Below are 12816 nucleotides of genomic sequence, written 5' to 3' on the forward strand. Positions count from 1 at the left end.
TGAGTGCCCTCCTTACCTTCGGGTCAATCTCCCCCAGAACATCGCTGAGCAGCTGCAGCAGCTGCAGCGGCTCCAGGGAGTCAAACGAGATCAAATTGTAGTTCTTCCTGAAGGGCTCCTGATTGAGCTTCTCAACAATGACCTGCATTTGGTCACCCATAACTGCGGCCTGGGAGAGCCTCTGCAGAGGGCACACAGCAGATGCCGGGGGGGCGGTGACCGGGTCCGGCCGCCCCTCGGTGCCGGGATCGGGGCAGCGGGATCGGGGCCCGGGCCGGGCCCTGGCGGGGAGGCCTCGACCGGAGCCTCGCGCGCGCCGTTACCGCGGGGACGGTTGCCAGGACACGGGCGCGGCGTCACTTCCGGCGTTACCGGCGAGCGGCGCGAACCGGGCCGGGGCCGCGAAGTGAGTGGGCGTGGTCTTGCACGGAGGGGGCGTGGCCCGGGGTGAAGGGGCGGTGTCGAGCTATGAGGGGGCGTGGCCTGGCCGTGAGGGGCGCGGCCGAACTGTGAGGGGACCGGCACCGGTATCGGGACGGTGACCGGCACCGGGCTCTTCTGGCGGACCGCGGATCGCTGCCCTCACAGCCGGCTGTGGCAGCGCGGAGCCCGCCGCACTGGGAGCCCTCCCGTTGTCCCCACAGCGTGCCCCGGTCAGTCCTTCCCGCTGCTCCCCGCAGCCCCGTCCCGTCCCCTTCCCGCCGCGAACGGCCCGGGAGTTGCGGCTGAGGGCTCTGGGGCACAGGGCAGGGCTCTCCTGAGGCTCCTTCACGGAACGAGTGCGAGCAGTGGCAGAAATAGGTCCGAGATTCAGCCTCTGGAGGATAAACTTGGCTCTGCGGCTCCTTCTGAGGGAGGCTGTTGTCGCATGTGTAGGAGATGTATAAACAGATTGCTGCAGTTACCCAATTAAGATTTCTGGCAGCCTTTGACAGCACAAAGGGATGTCAAGTGTGGCTGATGTACGTGTCAGGTGAATGGTTACTTAATTCCTTGGAGATGGAAAGGTGCACAGAGGATCCGTGTGGAACAGGCACAGCCAGTCCTGGGCCCAGGCCTCATCTGGGGAAAATGGCAAATTTATGTCCTCGAGGCTGAGCATCAGTTTTCAGTGTGCCTCAAAGCAGCAATAAATACGTAGTGCATAAATCTGAAACAAGGACAGCAGCTTCAAAAACACCAAACAATCCGAACCAGACTATAAATTAAAGTCAAACTTGCTCATGGAATCTCTCAGTCTGCGAGTTTGTTCTCGCAGATCCTTCAAAAGCCATGCTGAGGCCTGAAATAGTTGGATTTTGGAGCCTCACTGCTATTTCAATTAGGTTCTTGGATAGTCTTAGAATCCCATGTGAGTCCCCAGATGATGGATTAAAATATGCAGTGAGTCATGTTAAATTGGTGCCAATTGAAATGCACAGGTTGTAAATCACTGCAGAATTTGACTCAGTAAGTAGCAACCATAAATGTAATACTTTGCAATTCTAAGCACTGCGACTAACTTAGATTAGCTCCTCTTTTCCTTCTGAGAAACAGAAAATGCTTCATACAATAATTTCATAACATTTATTGGTCTTCACAGGAAGGCTGGGAAGTGACACTGATTGATGTCTGAGCTCTTAACTGGTTAAATGAAGTGACAGAAGGGATGGACGGGTGCCTTGTGGTTGGGCATGAGAGCTGTGCTAGAGCCAGGAACATAATCCAAGTCTCCTGACTCCTGGGTTTGAACTTTAAAACCAGATCATGTTCCCTTTGTGCTTTCAGTCCATATACTGACCTTTAGGAATCGTATTTACCTACAAGTTCCCAGAAGAGATCTGCTTTCCTTTGTCATGCTTTCCTGGTATCAGTTACTGTTTTCTCCGATGAGTATTTTGAGCATGTAGAACACAGAGGGAGCAGATCACAATGGTATTTCTGATGGAGGTGCCTGTGAGGTCCCCATCAGTTAATCCTGGAGAAACTCTGTTTCTGTAAACACTGATCCTCATCCTTCCTCAGTGCTGAGGGGAAGGCAGTTGTGGTCATTGTGGAGAGGGATCTGGGCTGGGTGCTGCTCTGAGATTTTGCTTTCTATTGAGACCATTCCAGTCCTCTCCCCTTCCCAGGAGGAAAGAAACATTCCCCTCTTCTCATGTCTCTGTTACATTAAAGAAGAGGAAGGATGAAAACTTTAGATAATGCCAAGATAAGAAGAAAAAGAGATGGTGAGATGGAAACCCATGAAGTCTGTTCTGACTCTGGGAAAGGAGACTCCATGACCAGACCTTGTTAGAACTGGACTGGCTGAACTTGCTGTCATGTTTGAAAGCTCAAGTGATTGGAGGCAGGAGCAAAATCACACATTGGAGCCCAGTTCTGTGGGACTTCCCAACTTGGGGAAGGTGAGAGAGTTCCCATGTCATCCTTAAAGTTTTGTGTTACCATGATCCTTTCTTGCACCAGGCTTGTGCTCTCCATGCATGCAGCCCCCTGGCTGCCCCTGCTGCTTGGCATTTACAGAACCTGAATATTCACAATTACTGCCTGAAAGAACACAATCAAGGCTTAGCTCAGTGCCTTGACCTCTTTATCACAAGAGAATCTTCACAGATAGAGATTATAAACTCCCAGTGCAGCCTTGGGTAAATATTACAGGAAGCAGCTGAGATTTGTTTATGCTTAACTTGTCTTAAGTTATCTCAGTTTGGGTGATGTGCTGTCTGAGTCAAGTCTTACAGACTCGAGGGCCAGTGTTCCAGTTTACTTACTGTATAATTCTGGGGGCATTTTCCAAATTAGTTTGCATGGAGAATGATACAGATTTTGAAGGAAAGTTTGATGTGAGAGTTGCTCTAAGAGTTCAGCTCTACAGTTCCATCCAGTTCTCTGCATAGAATTTGTCTTTTCTTTAGCTTGGGAAAGGCTTGTGGAAGCTGCTTATTGCAAAGACATCCTGCAGAGGTGACTTGGGGAGGAAGGAGGATGGAAACAATCCAGAGCTCTCTGGATCTGCAGGCACAGCTTCCCTGCTCCCTCCCGCCTTTCTCCTCCCTTTGCAGCCGCTGCTGTGCAGATGCTGCCGAGCAAAGTTGTGACAGAGCTCGGCCGCAGAGAGCAGCAAATCCGAGAGGGACAAACCTGAGCGAATGAGAATCCGGCTCCCCGAAGAGACATCACCTTATATGGGAACAGCACGGACAGGAGCGTGAACGGCCCGGCCGGGCTGCCGAGGTCAGACCCCAACCAGATGGAAGATGTTAATGTGAAAACAAGAGCTTTTAGGAAGAGGAGACAATACTTCTGCCTTGCTCAAGCAATCTGAGCCCTCCTCTTTGTTTGTTTCAGTTATTATAAATATTGTGCTGTGTGTACACATAGGCCTGACTGTGTTATATTAAAAATTAATTTCTTTATGGCTATTCTAGTACCTAAATGCATCCCCAGCCTGTTTCTGGTTCCCACTTGCAGCTGTACTGTGGTCAGCTAAAGCCTAAGGAGTGATCACAGACATCTTTAAAAATTCAGCCTGTTTGTGCAGAACGCGGCTTGTTCCTGTGAGCTGAGGCATTTAAGACAATAGCAGCAGCCAAGAAGTCTGTCTGGTTCTGAATGTTTTGTCATGTCTACATTTGTAAGTGATTTAAAGTACTAAAGGACTGGAAGAACAACATTAGATCTGTGTTGTAGGGTTTGTATATTTTGTGCTTTTATGAGAGTATTGTGTTGCATGAGAGAGGATCCTGATCCTTTAAATCTGGGTCTAATGGATTCTTATCCAAACTTGTGTCTTTCAGACTGAGCCTGGGATTTGGAGGCCGGACCTTGAGAGCTCTGCAGGTTTCCAGCCCCACCTCCTGTGTGTGCAGTGTCAGTGTGGCCTCACACCTCTCCTGCCCCTGGGCCAGATGCACACAGCTGGCTCAGAACAGGCTGGGCAGCTGCAGCTTTGTGTGACAAGGTATGTGCCACCAATGGCTCTGCTGAGAGGAGCAGTGACTTCATCACTCACTTTGGTCCCAGCACCTCATACAAACCAGGCTGAAACCACATAGAATGGTGTCCCAAGCAATATGGGATAAGAAGCTGGAGGCCATTGATGACCCCAGAACCCCAGAACCCCACTGCCCTGTGCCTTGCCTGGCACTGCCAGCCCTGTGGAGTGGGTGCTGGGTGTTCTGCCCAGCCCACAAGAGTGTTACTGGCAAAGTCTGGTAGTCCTAAGGGGAGATGATGCCACAGCAGCAGCAAAACCACTGGTGTGGTGTTAGACCCCCTTGGAGGGTGGATTGTGGATCCTCTGAGGTGGGAGTGTGGCATAGAATGTTATTTAACAAGGAGGGGTTGGTTGGGCAGAGTTAACTCAGCTTTCTCTAGGAAACACTCACAGTTTTGTTCCTTGCCACACTGCTTGGTTTTTCTTGTCTGAAAAATCCAAAATAGCTCCACTGATTGGTGTCAGGTTTACCTCAGTGTTTCTGAGATTAGAGGCTGCTCTTTAGAGCCTCCCGTTCATGGTCAGATGAAATGGTCACCCCTTGCAGCAGATTCCAAGAACAATAAGATGTTTTAGGAATGTGCCCTAATTGATTGCCTCTAAAGGGCAAATTTTGCTCTGTGCTGCCAAGCAAGGGCTGTTCTCAGTGATAAGTTTGCTGAACAAAGTCTGCTGAGGTTGGTGGCGTTGGTTTCCTTCTCCTGGGAGGGCGGCAGGCCAGGACATTGCGCACACTGATCCCAATCACACCAAGGACCAAACCTGCAGGAAATCCAAGTGGCCTTACTGAGGTTCTGTGCCCACCTTCTGCTGCTCAGAGCTGGGTTCCCACTGCCACTTTCCAACAACATTGTTATCCCAAAGCACTGTTCTCCAGGAGGAAAAGGCTGAAACGCTGTCAAAACAGAGGATATAAATAAAGGAACATTGATCAGTTGCTTTGTATTTTTGTTCTTCAGATTCTATTTTATCTCCATCCAGAAAAGTCTGTTGTTAACCTGAATTGGTGCAAGTGCTTGTGGCTTGTTTTTCAAAGCAAGCCTTTTATATCACTTTTATGTAATGTAGAAAGTATCTTCTGAACATACAATAGTTTTTTCAAACTTGACAGTGCTTTTATGAGTTAGATGAGCTGGGTGACATTCCTGTCAGCTTTGGAACAGAGGTGTCCTTCCTCCTTAACACATTCAATTCATGAGAAAGTAAAAATGTTAGGCCAAGGTTTTTGAAGCAATCAGCATGGGGCACAAAAATAGTCACTGAAAAATTAAAGCCTATGTTTTTAAAGCTCTTTTAAAGAAAAACAACATGGACAGGACACTATCATTTGTGACAGAAAAAGAGTCTAGGTGCACACAACACAGCATGGGGAAAAGTTTTTGGATGACATCAAGGCCTGTTGCAGATAAATGATGTTTCCAAATGGCATCTGAAGGGTCAGGATGTCACCTCACATTGTCTGTGTCATTTAGGATGGGAAAATGGAAATTCTCTTCTTATGTGCATCAATTCAAAGCCAAAAGGTGTGAAAGTGAAACCAAGGCAGAATTTGATCCAGCTGATGTGTCTCATCCAAAAATTCTCTCACCTACTTGAAAATGACCATCTGACTTTTATCCTGGAGTGCCTTTTGTTCAAGAATGGTGTAAAGAAGCTGTCATGTTTTATTCTTATGGGCTTATTTGTCTTTTCTGTTTTGTCCAGACAGTTGTCTAGCCACTTCTCACAGACTCTGACAGGAGAGGATGATGTTAGCAGCTCAGTGAGTACCAGTGTGAAGGAAGTGGCCCCCAAAAGCAGCAGGATCTGGGTTACAGCAGAATACACTGTACCAATGCAGGCAAGTCTTCAGTTAATGTCAGTTCAATATTCAGAATTCAGATTTCTGCCCACTTTTACATTCTTGTTTAATTGGCTCATGTTGTTGAACTAAACTTCCAGCTGAAACACTTGATTTCTCAATCTGTCACCAGATCCAGATATGAAACTTCTTATAAAATTGTGAAGGAAATTACTTCACCCTCAGCCCAAACAATGACAAGCACTGTTGACCCAAGCAAGGGGCTAAATAAGGATTGATGAGGTGTGGCAGGACCATGGTTTGGGTAGTTCCTTCTGCAGCTTCCTCCTATAGAAAGCTGCAACAATCTGAAATGTCAAGCTCCCTATCTTACGTTTGAGGAGGACAGGTTGAAACTGTCTTTAAGTGGCAAAAACCCCTTGAGTAAGAGCTTGTTTCTTTACAGTAATTCAAACAGGATGATGTGTGAATTATAATGCAACTGTTAAAAACCTGTGAGGTCAGGGGTTCCCTGAGGAATCCATGGAAAGCCTCCCAAAGTGAGTGAAAGACATCTACTTTTGTGTGTGTGTTGAAAGAAAGAGACATGACAATGTCATGAAATGTTAAGGTGCTCTCTCTGCCTAGGCACCTATAGACCTCATGTATGTAAAACAGCTCTTTCCTTCACAGCCACACTCCTAACACTCATTATAATTCCCAAATAATTGACTTCTGCCCAGCTGCCCTGCTGTGTGATCCTGCAGTGGAGTCACAGCCTCCAGTTCGTGCCACCATGCAGCTGCCATAGAAACAGCTTCAGGTGTCACAGGCTCATCTTCAATTCATTGGAGACATTTGGCTCATTAATTCAGATGTCAAGGAAAAATGCATCCACGTAAGAGAGCTTTAATCAGGGACTGAAATAATAAAAAAACTTTCCTAATGTGGGGTTTTCTTCTGCAAAGAAAATGTGGAAGTTCTCTGTGGGTTCATTTATCACATTGAGGTTCATTTCACTTCCCTGTGGGGTGGATTGGTTGTCTGTGCTTTGTGCTGCAGGCTGATGTTTGGGGATCCTCCTCAGACCAAAGAACAATCTCTTCATCCTGCCCACACAGATCATGAAAACCTCAATGGTGCCAATCTCAGTGAGATAACAAAACTCTGGGAGAAAGACTCCATGGAACAATGCTGCTGTGACCTAGAGCAGGATGGAAGGGCCTGGTAGCCATCTTTTGTTATAACCCCATGACTGTACAATGTCCAAGATAAAAATGTTCTATTTCTAGTTTTCAGCAGCCAAAGAATGAAAAAAAAAACTTAGAAACTATTTTATTTCAACTGAAATGATGGAATTGATACTCTAAAGAAGTGAATTGTAATGAATTTTAGTTCCTCTCAGCCAGCTTTGAAATATATGCATAAGAAACTAGGTCAATTAGCACTTTCATTAGATCATTTAGAAGCAGATACGTATAAAATATAAGGTACATATAAGTTTCTACATTTTTATCTCTTCTTCTCCCAAATTTGGGGTTTTCTGCAGAAACAGAGCAGTTTCCCACTGCCAGGTCCCCTCTAGTGCCCACAATGCCTCCTACAGCTCCTTCTGCTGAGGTTTTTCAGCACTTGAGAGCAAATTCCATTCCCTTCTCATGTGGACAGAGTTATGGTCTGCAAAAGGCTTTGTCCAACAACAGGAAGGCTGTAATTGTTCATACAGCATCCGGGAAAGATATGCATGAGCTTCCTGAGTTAATGAAATCTGAAGGGCTTGTTACAAAGTTTCAGTGACTGCCAGTCATTTTGAAATGTCACCCTCTGTAGGCTCCTGCTGGGATGGTACTGAGGGAGTTTTGCTTTCAATTACATTGCACATTCTGCCTTGTTCCCTAACCTTCCTCTGACGTGCCAGGAGTTGGTCACTACAGGCACCAAAAATAATGGATGAGAGGTTTGCTCCAAACCTCTGATGTATAAAGTTCCTTCACAAGTCCCATTGGCAAGAAGATAAAATGGAGGAATCACTAAAAAGCAGATCTGAGTGTTTATTTTCTACCAGAACAATACCAAGGCCAGAGCCCAGGAAGCTGTGCCATGTGGCTGAGATACTGAGGTAGCAATGTGGGGCTTTGGTTACACCCAGGATTGTCTTCATGGACCAGATTCCTTTGGAAGGTAAATCTTATTAACTACACAGGAGGCCTCATTTCCTTCCTCTTAGTTATGGCAGGAGCTGAACAATTGCATGCTGGCAAGAAGGTTCTTTTTATTTTGGATTGTTCCTTTCTGCCTGAGGCAGGGCACTGTTGCTGGATTAGCTGGCTGAAGGACTGGTTTTTGTAACACCTTTTTTCAGAAGAGCTTTGGATCAGGTTCCAGATGCTCCCCAGTAGATGATGACCAACAGTTTCCCATTATAGGTTCATTAATTTTTAGTTCTTTAAAAATTAACACACGTAATTAATGTCTTGAGTGTTATACAGTGAAACTATTCAGTGCCTTTCCTGCTCAGGTAGCATCCACAAAGGTTGATTTGGTTTGTAATTAAATCTCATTCATTAACTTGCTTTAGAAGACATGAGAAGTCCCTCATGGAAGCTACACATCATCCAGCTAATGTGCTGTTTGTCATCACACATCTCTGGTGCAAGGCATTGCTCAAAATGCAATGACAGGAAAAATATTTCCTGCTTAGGAGCCCTGTCCTTTACAAGGATGGCTGCTTGGGAGATTGGGTTTCCCCCTAGGAATGGCTGTCTTGATGGAATTCAAATACTCCTGATCTTACCCTGTAGTAGCTGTGCAGCTCTGGTGTGAGTGAGCACACGGCTGTGGGGACCAGCAGTGAAACTGCCAATTCATGGGGCAGAGATCAGCACCTGTCAAATGTGGAAATTCTCACTGCTATTCTATAGCAAGATTTATATCAGAAGGCTCCTGTTCATGTTTCAGCTGTAATTAGAGACTTGGCTTAGGCTTGGCCCATACAAATAAGTGCAATAAAGAGAGAGCAGTTGATACTCAAAACTAAGAAAATCACCCTTATCTTTCTTGCTCTCCTGAGCCACCTAACTGCCTGTTATTCTTAGCAACATATTCCTCCCACTGACAGCTTCCCAGGTAATAGTGTAGTGGCATAACATTGATGTATTTAAGTAAAAGAAGTTTGTTCATTTGATGTTTCTTTTTTGGCCTGTGGTTCTGAGGAGTTCTGAAGATTTCACTGTGCCAATAAACACAACATTCACTTCCCAAAATTTAATTACACCATTAAGTGCAAACATTCCTCAATGCCTTCTGAAGAGTAAGTAGTAGTGCTCTGAAAATTTTGTGTAAATTGGCATTCTTTACTCAAACAGGCTGTGCATTCAGGACTGTATCTGCCTGAGTGACAAATGGAAAGTTTCTATATTTTTTTAGTCTTATTAGTCCTCCAGGAACCAAGGGAAATAAGGAAAGCTTGGGAACAGCCTCTCAGCAAAACCATTTCTCCCATGCACAATAGAATTGCTTATTCAGCTATCCTGGTTTATATTAGGGTAAAATCACTATAGCACAACAGATGTGTGATTCAAGTAAGGTGAAAGGGTTTTGTTCACACAGGTAAAATTTTGCTGGTGGCAATATCCAAAGAGTAAAGAATTCATCTCAATTCCCAGATCCCAGTTAGGGGCACATATATCTGGAAGCTACAAACAAAAAAATTCATATGTTTACAAAGTGAGCAGATGTAACACAGGTTCTGGACAGAGATGAGACAGCTCTATCAGGTCAGCTCTGAGCACAAAGCTGCTGCAGAGGAGGCTTCTGTCTATAGCACCAAGAGCAGATGGGAAATAACCTCTACCCTGAGGGCCACAAGAAACCTCTGATCCTGGAAGGAGTTAGGAAAACTCTCAAATAAAACCTGACTGACCTGCAGGCTAAAATCTAGCCCATAAAAATATCTCTGGAACCACTGAACACAGAATAAAAGGGCATTTCATGTCTGTGCAAGCAAGAAGATGGAAGAACATGTCATAATGTGGTGTGTGGAGTGAGTCAGTGCCTTCAGAGAATACAAATCATATACTGGTGAATGGGAAGCAAATGATCTCAGGAACTCTGATTAAACCACTCAGAGTCTCCCAAACTTAGCTTGCAGTAGGATGTGCAGGAGAGAGTGGAATCAATTAAAAGCTTGCTCTGCTCTGGTTTGTTGGCATCAAGATGGCAAAGCAGAGCAGCAGGGACTGAGCCCAAAAAGAAAGGAGGAAAATGAATTTTTCTTTAGGTGTCTCTATCTTCAGAATACCTGGAGAGGGTAGCAAGCAGAAGGCTGAGCTGCTGGCTTTTACACCAGACATATCCTCCCTAAGTTTCCTCTTTTGATACTTGAACAGGCAACCAACTGTAGAACAAATTTTGAATAGCAATGACAGAGGGATCTGTGGGTATCTGCCACTCCTGGAACTGACCCTTCAGCTAAGCAAATTCCTATTCAAATCATTTATTTAAATGAAGGTGAACAGGGCTTAGAGATCAGTCAAGTATACCAGACAAGAACAATACAGCACTTTGAGTCCTGCCAGCATGTGTGAGACAGAAGGCATATGGGTATTGTTATCAGAGCTTGGATATTGGTGTCATTGTGTGGTATAGAAGGTCTTTCAGTTTAATATAATGATTTTTGTCTGCACTGCCAGCCTTTCATTGTCACATTTAAAGGCTGTCTTTGCTTTGTGCTCCGTGACTGCCTATTGATCCATGAGCTGATGTGAGCTGTGCACCAGGAAAGTCAGGCTTTTGATAGAATAAGAAAGTGGAAGTTGGTTAAGGCTGCCATGGTTCTTGCCACTCTGTACTGATCAGAGAATGGAAGATGCTGATGTCCAGAATGCTGAAGTGTGCTCAGGACTTCAGAGCTGGTCTAGAGTAACATGATTTTAAAGCTATCAGAGCCTGGGCACTCTGTGACCAGAGGATGTATTTTCTTGATTCACCTAAAAATTGCTGCTTTGCTGTGGTGTGTGCGTGCCCGCGGGAGTGCGTCGGTGGGGAAACAACTCGTGAGGTGTCGATTCGGCTTCGCTGGGTGGGTGATGGCAACACACAAAAACAATCCTCCTCCAGACCTGCTGATCCATCATCATTGTCCCCATTGTGCTGTGTCAAGTGCAGAAACCAGTGGGGAGGATCCCTGCTGAAAATCCTCTCGGTGGTTGGATGAAGCAGCAAATGCTGTTTGCTTTGATTTATGTTGGGAATTGTTGCAGAGCCATCCTGTGAAATTTTGTGCTGCTGGCAAGCTGTTGCACCAGCCAGTCCAATGAGAACCATGAAAATGAAGAATCTGAGCTGATGTGTACTGGTGAGTCCCATGAGAACCATCAGAATGAAGAATCTGAGCTGGGGCTAACCCTTAGACAAGGAGCCTCTTCCCCAGACTGCCAAAAGTGCTGCTGCTGTGACAAATGCCAACCACCTCAGAAGCACCATGAGCAGCTCTTGCTGAAGGAAAAAAGGGCAGCACATCACAACCTGAACTGGTTTCAGCACCTGCTGCTGTCTGACTGCACCCTGAAGAAAGCCAGAAGTCACCTCAGAGCGTGACCCTGAAGGGAGGAAGCCCAAAAGATGCATCACCTAAAAAATGTGCTGAGCATTTTTCTGCCCCAGCCTTGTCAGCTCTCTGCAGCCCTGGATTGCAAGGCTCTGGAAAGAGGCCACTGAGTGAGTTTCATAACTCACCATTGAAGACCATGGTCCAACCAGATCAAACGTGCTCATTTTAGACAATTCCAGTGACACCAAGCATTTTCTGAAAAGCCCAGTGGGTTCTCTTTGTATTGCTCTTTTTAGCTTGAACCAAGGAATTACAATGAAAAGTACTTTTACCATTTTTGTGAAATATTTTTGGGCATTTCTTTCTTATTTATTGGAATTAAAATGTGAGGCTTTGCCCTCCTGTTTGCTCTTAGTTTCAAGCAGGCCTTGCCTCCTCTATCTCCTCCCCTGAACTTGTGTGAGTAGCTTTGTGCTATGATGTGTAAGGCCAGAGTACATCCAAGGAGCAGCAAATTCAGGGTAAATTAATCTGTGCTCCAACACCTTTTCTATTCTCTATTTTTATTCTATTTAGACACGTTCTATTTTTGTAGAAGCAAGGTGAGAAGGATTGTAACAGGTGTGTTCTGCACTCCTTTTAAGAAAGCTTTGTTGTTTCTGAGCTAACCCAGCAGTTTGCCATTTCCATTTCCCACATACATTTTAAGATATATTGCTGGCAGATTATGCCACTTGTATTTACATCTGCAATTGAAAAATGCATTAATTTTGTTAATATTCATAGGACAGCATCTTATATATCTAGAGTGGGAAAACACTACCCTAGGTATTTATGTATTTCTGTTCTAGCATATGAACAAATTCTCCTTTTGAAACTTACACTGAATATTCACTCATATTCCTATCATTTCCCCACTTCTTTTGGTCTTTTCTATTTTGGCTGGTTTTGTAAAAAATTAGGCTTTTTACTAATATGTAGCTGAACTAAAGAGTCCTAATAGTTTTGTAGTGCCTGAAATTCCCACTGCCACATTGTCCGTTCATCTTTTCCTGATGCTTTACCTGCTCTTATGAGCGTTATAGTGATGTTTCTACAATAATGACTGTGTTGGGTATCTCAGAACAAGGTAGAGGGTACATGAACTTTGCTTTTATAGCAAAGATTAATTCTGCAAGAGGATAAATAAAGAATTTGGTCACTGTGGAGGGAAAGGGGACATTCTTGATTATGCTCTGCTCTCTTTTGGAGGCAGTTGTTTGGTCCTTGCAGTAATTTAAGCTGTGCCAGGGTAGGTTTAGGTTGGACATTAGGAAGAATTAGGAAGAATTTATTCCCAGAAAGTGATTAAATATTGCAACGTGCTGCCCAGGGAGGTGTTGGAGTCACCGAGCCTGGAAGCGTTTAAGTAAAGAGTGGCGTGGCGCTCGGTGCTCTGCTCTATTTGTCAACGTGGTGTTCCGTCACAGGCTGGCCTCGATGATCTCAGAGGGATTTTCCAGCTAA

At 45.1% G+C, this 12816-nt stretch overlaps 1 protein-coding gene and 1 long non-coding RNA gene across 2 annotated transcripts in view; one reads left to right on the forward strand and one right to left on the reverse strand.

Annotated features, from left to right (window-relative positions):
- The window catches only part of IFT81 (intraflagellar transport 81), a 41372-nt gene extending 41018 nt beyond the window's left edge, over positions 1 to 354 (reverse strand). The window contains exon 1 of the mRNA XM_005491522.4: positions 17 to 354. Coding sequence (XP_005491579.2) covers positions 17 to 160 — 144 coding nt within the window. The 5' untranslated portion in view covers positions 161 to 354. The remainder of the gene's footprint in view (positions 1 to 16) is intronic.
- LOC141731170 (uncharacterized) lies at positions 295 to 12810 on the forward strand. Its single transcript, XR_012583123.1, has 4 exons — positions 295 to 406; positions 3045 to 3216; positions 3780 to 3943; positions 5684 to 12810. It is a non-coding gene; the product is annotated as an uncharacterized LOC141731170 (long non-coding RNA).
- Positions 12811 to 12816: the final 6 nt, after the last annotated feature.

Source organism: Zonotrichia albicollis, chromosome 18, assembly GCF_047830755.1.
Source record: "Zonotrichia albicollis isolate bZonAlb1 chromosome 18, bZonAlb1.hap1, whole genome shotgun sequence".
Taxonomy (NCBI): domain Eukaryota; kingdom Metazoa; phylum Chordata; class Aves; order Passeriformes; family Passerellidae; genus Zonotrichia; species Zonotrichia albicollis.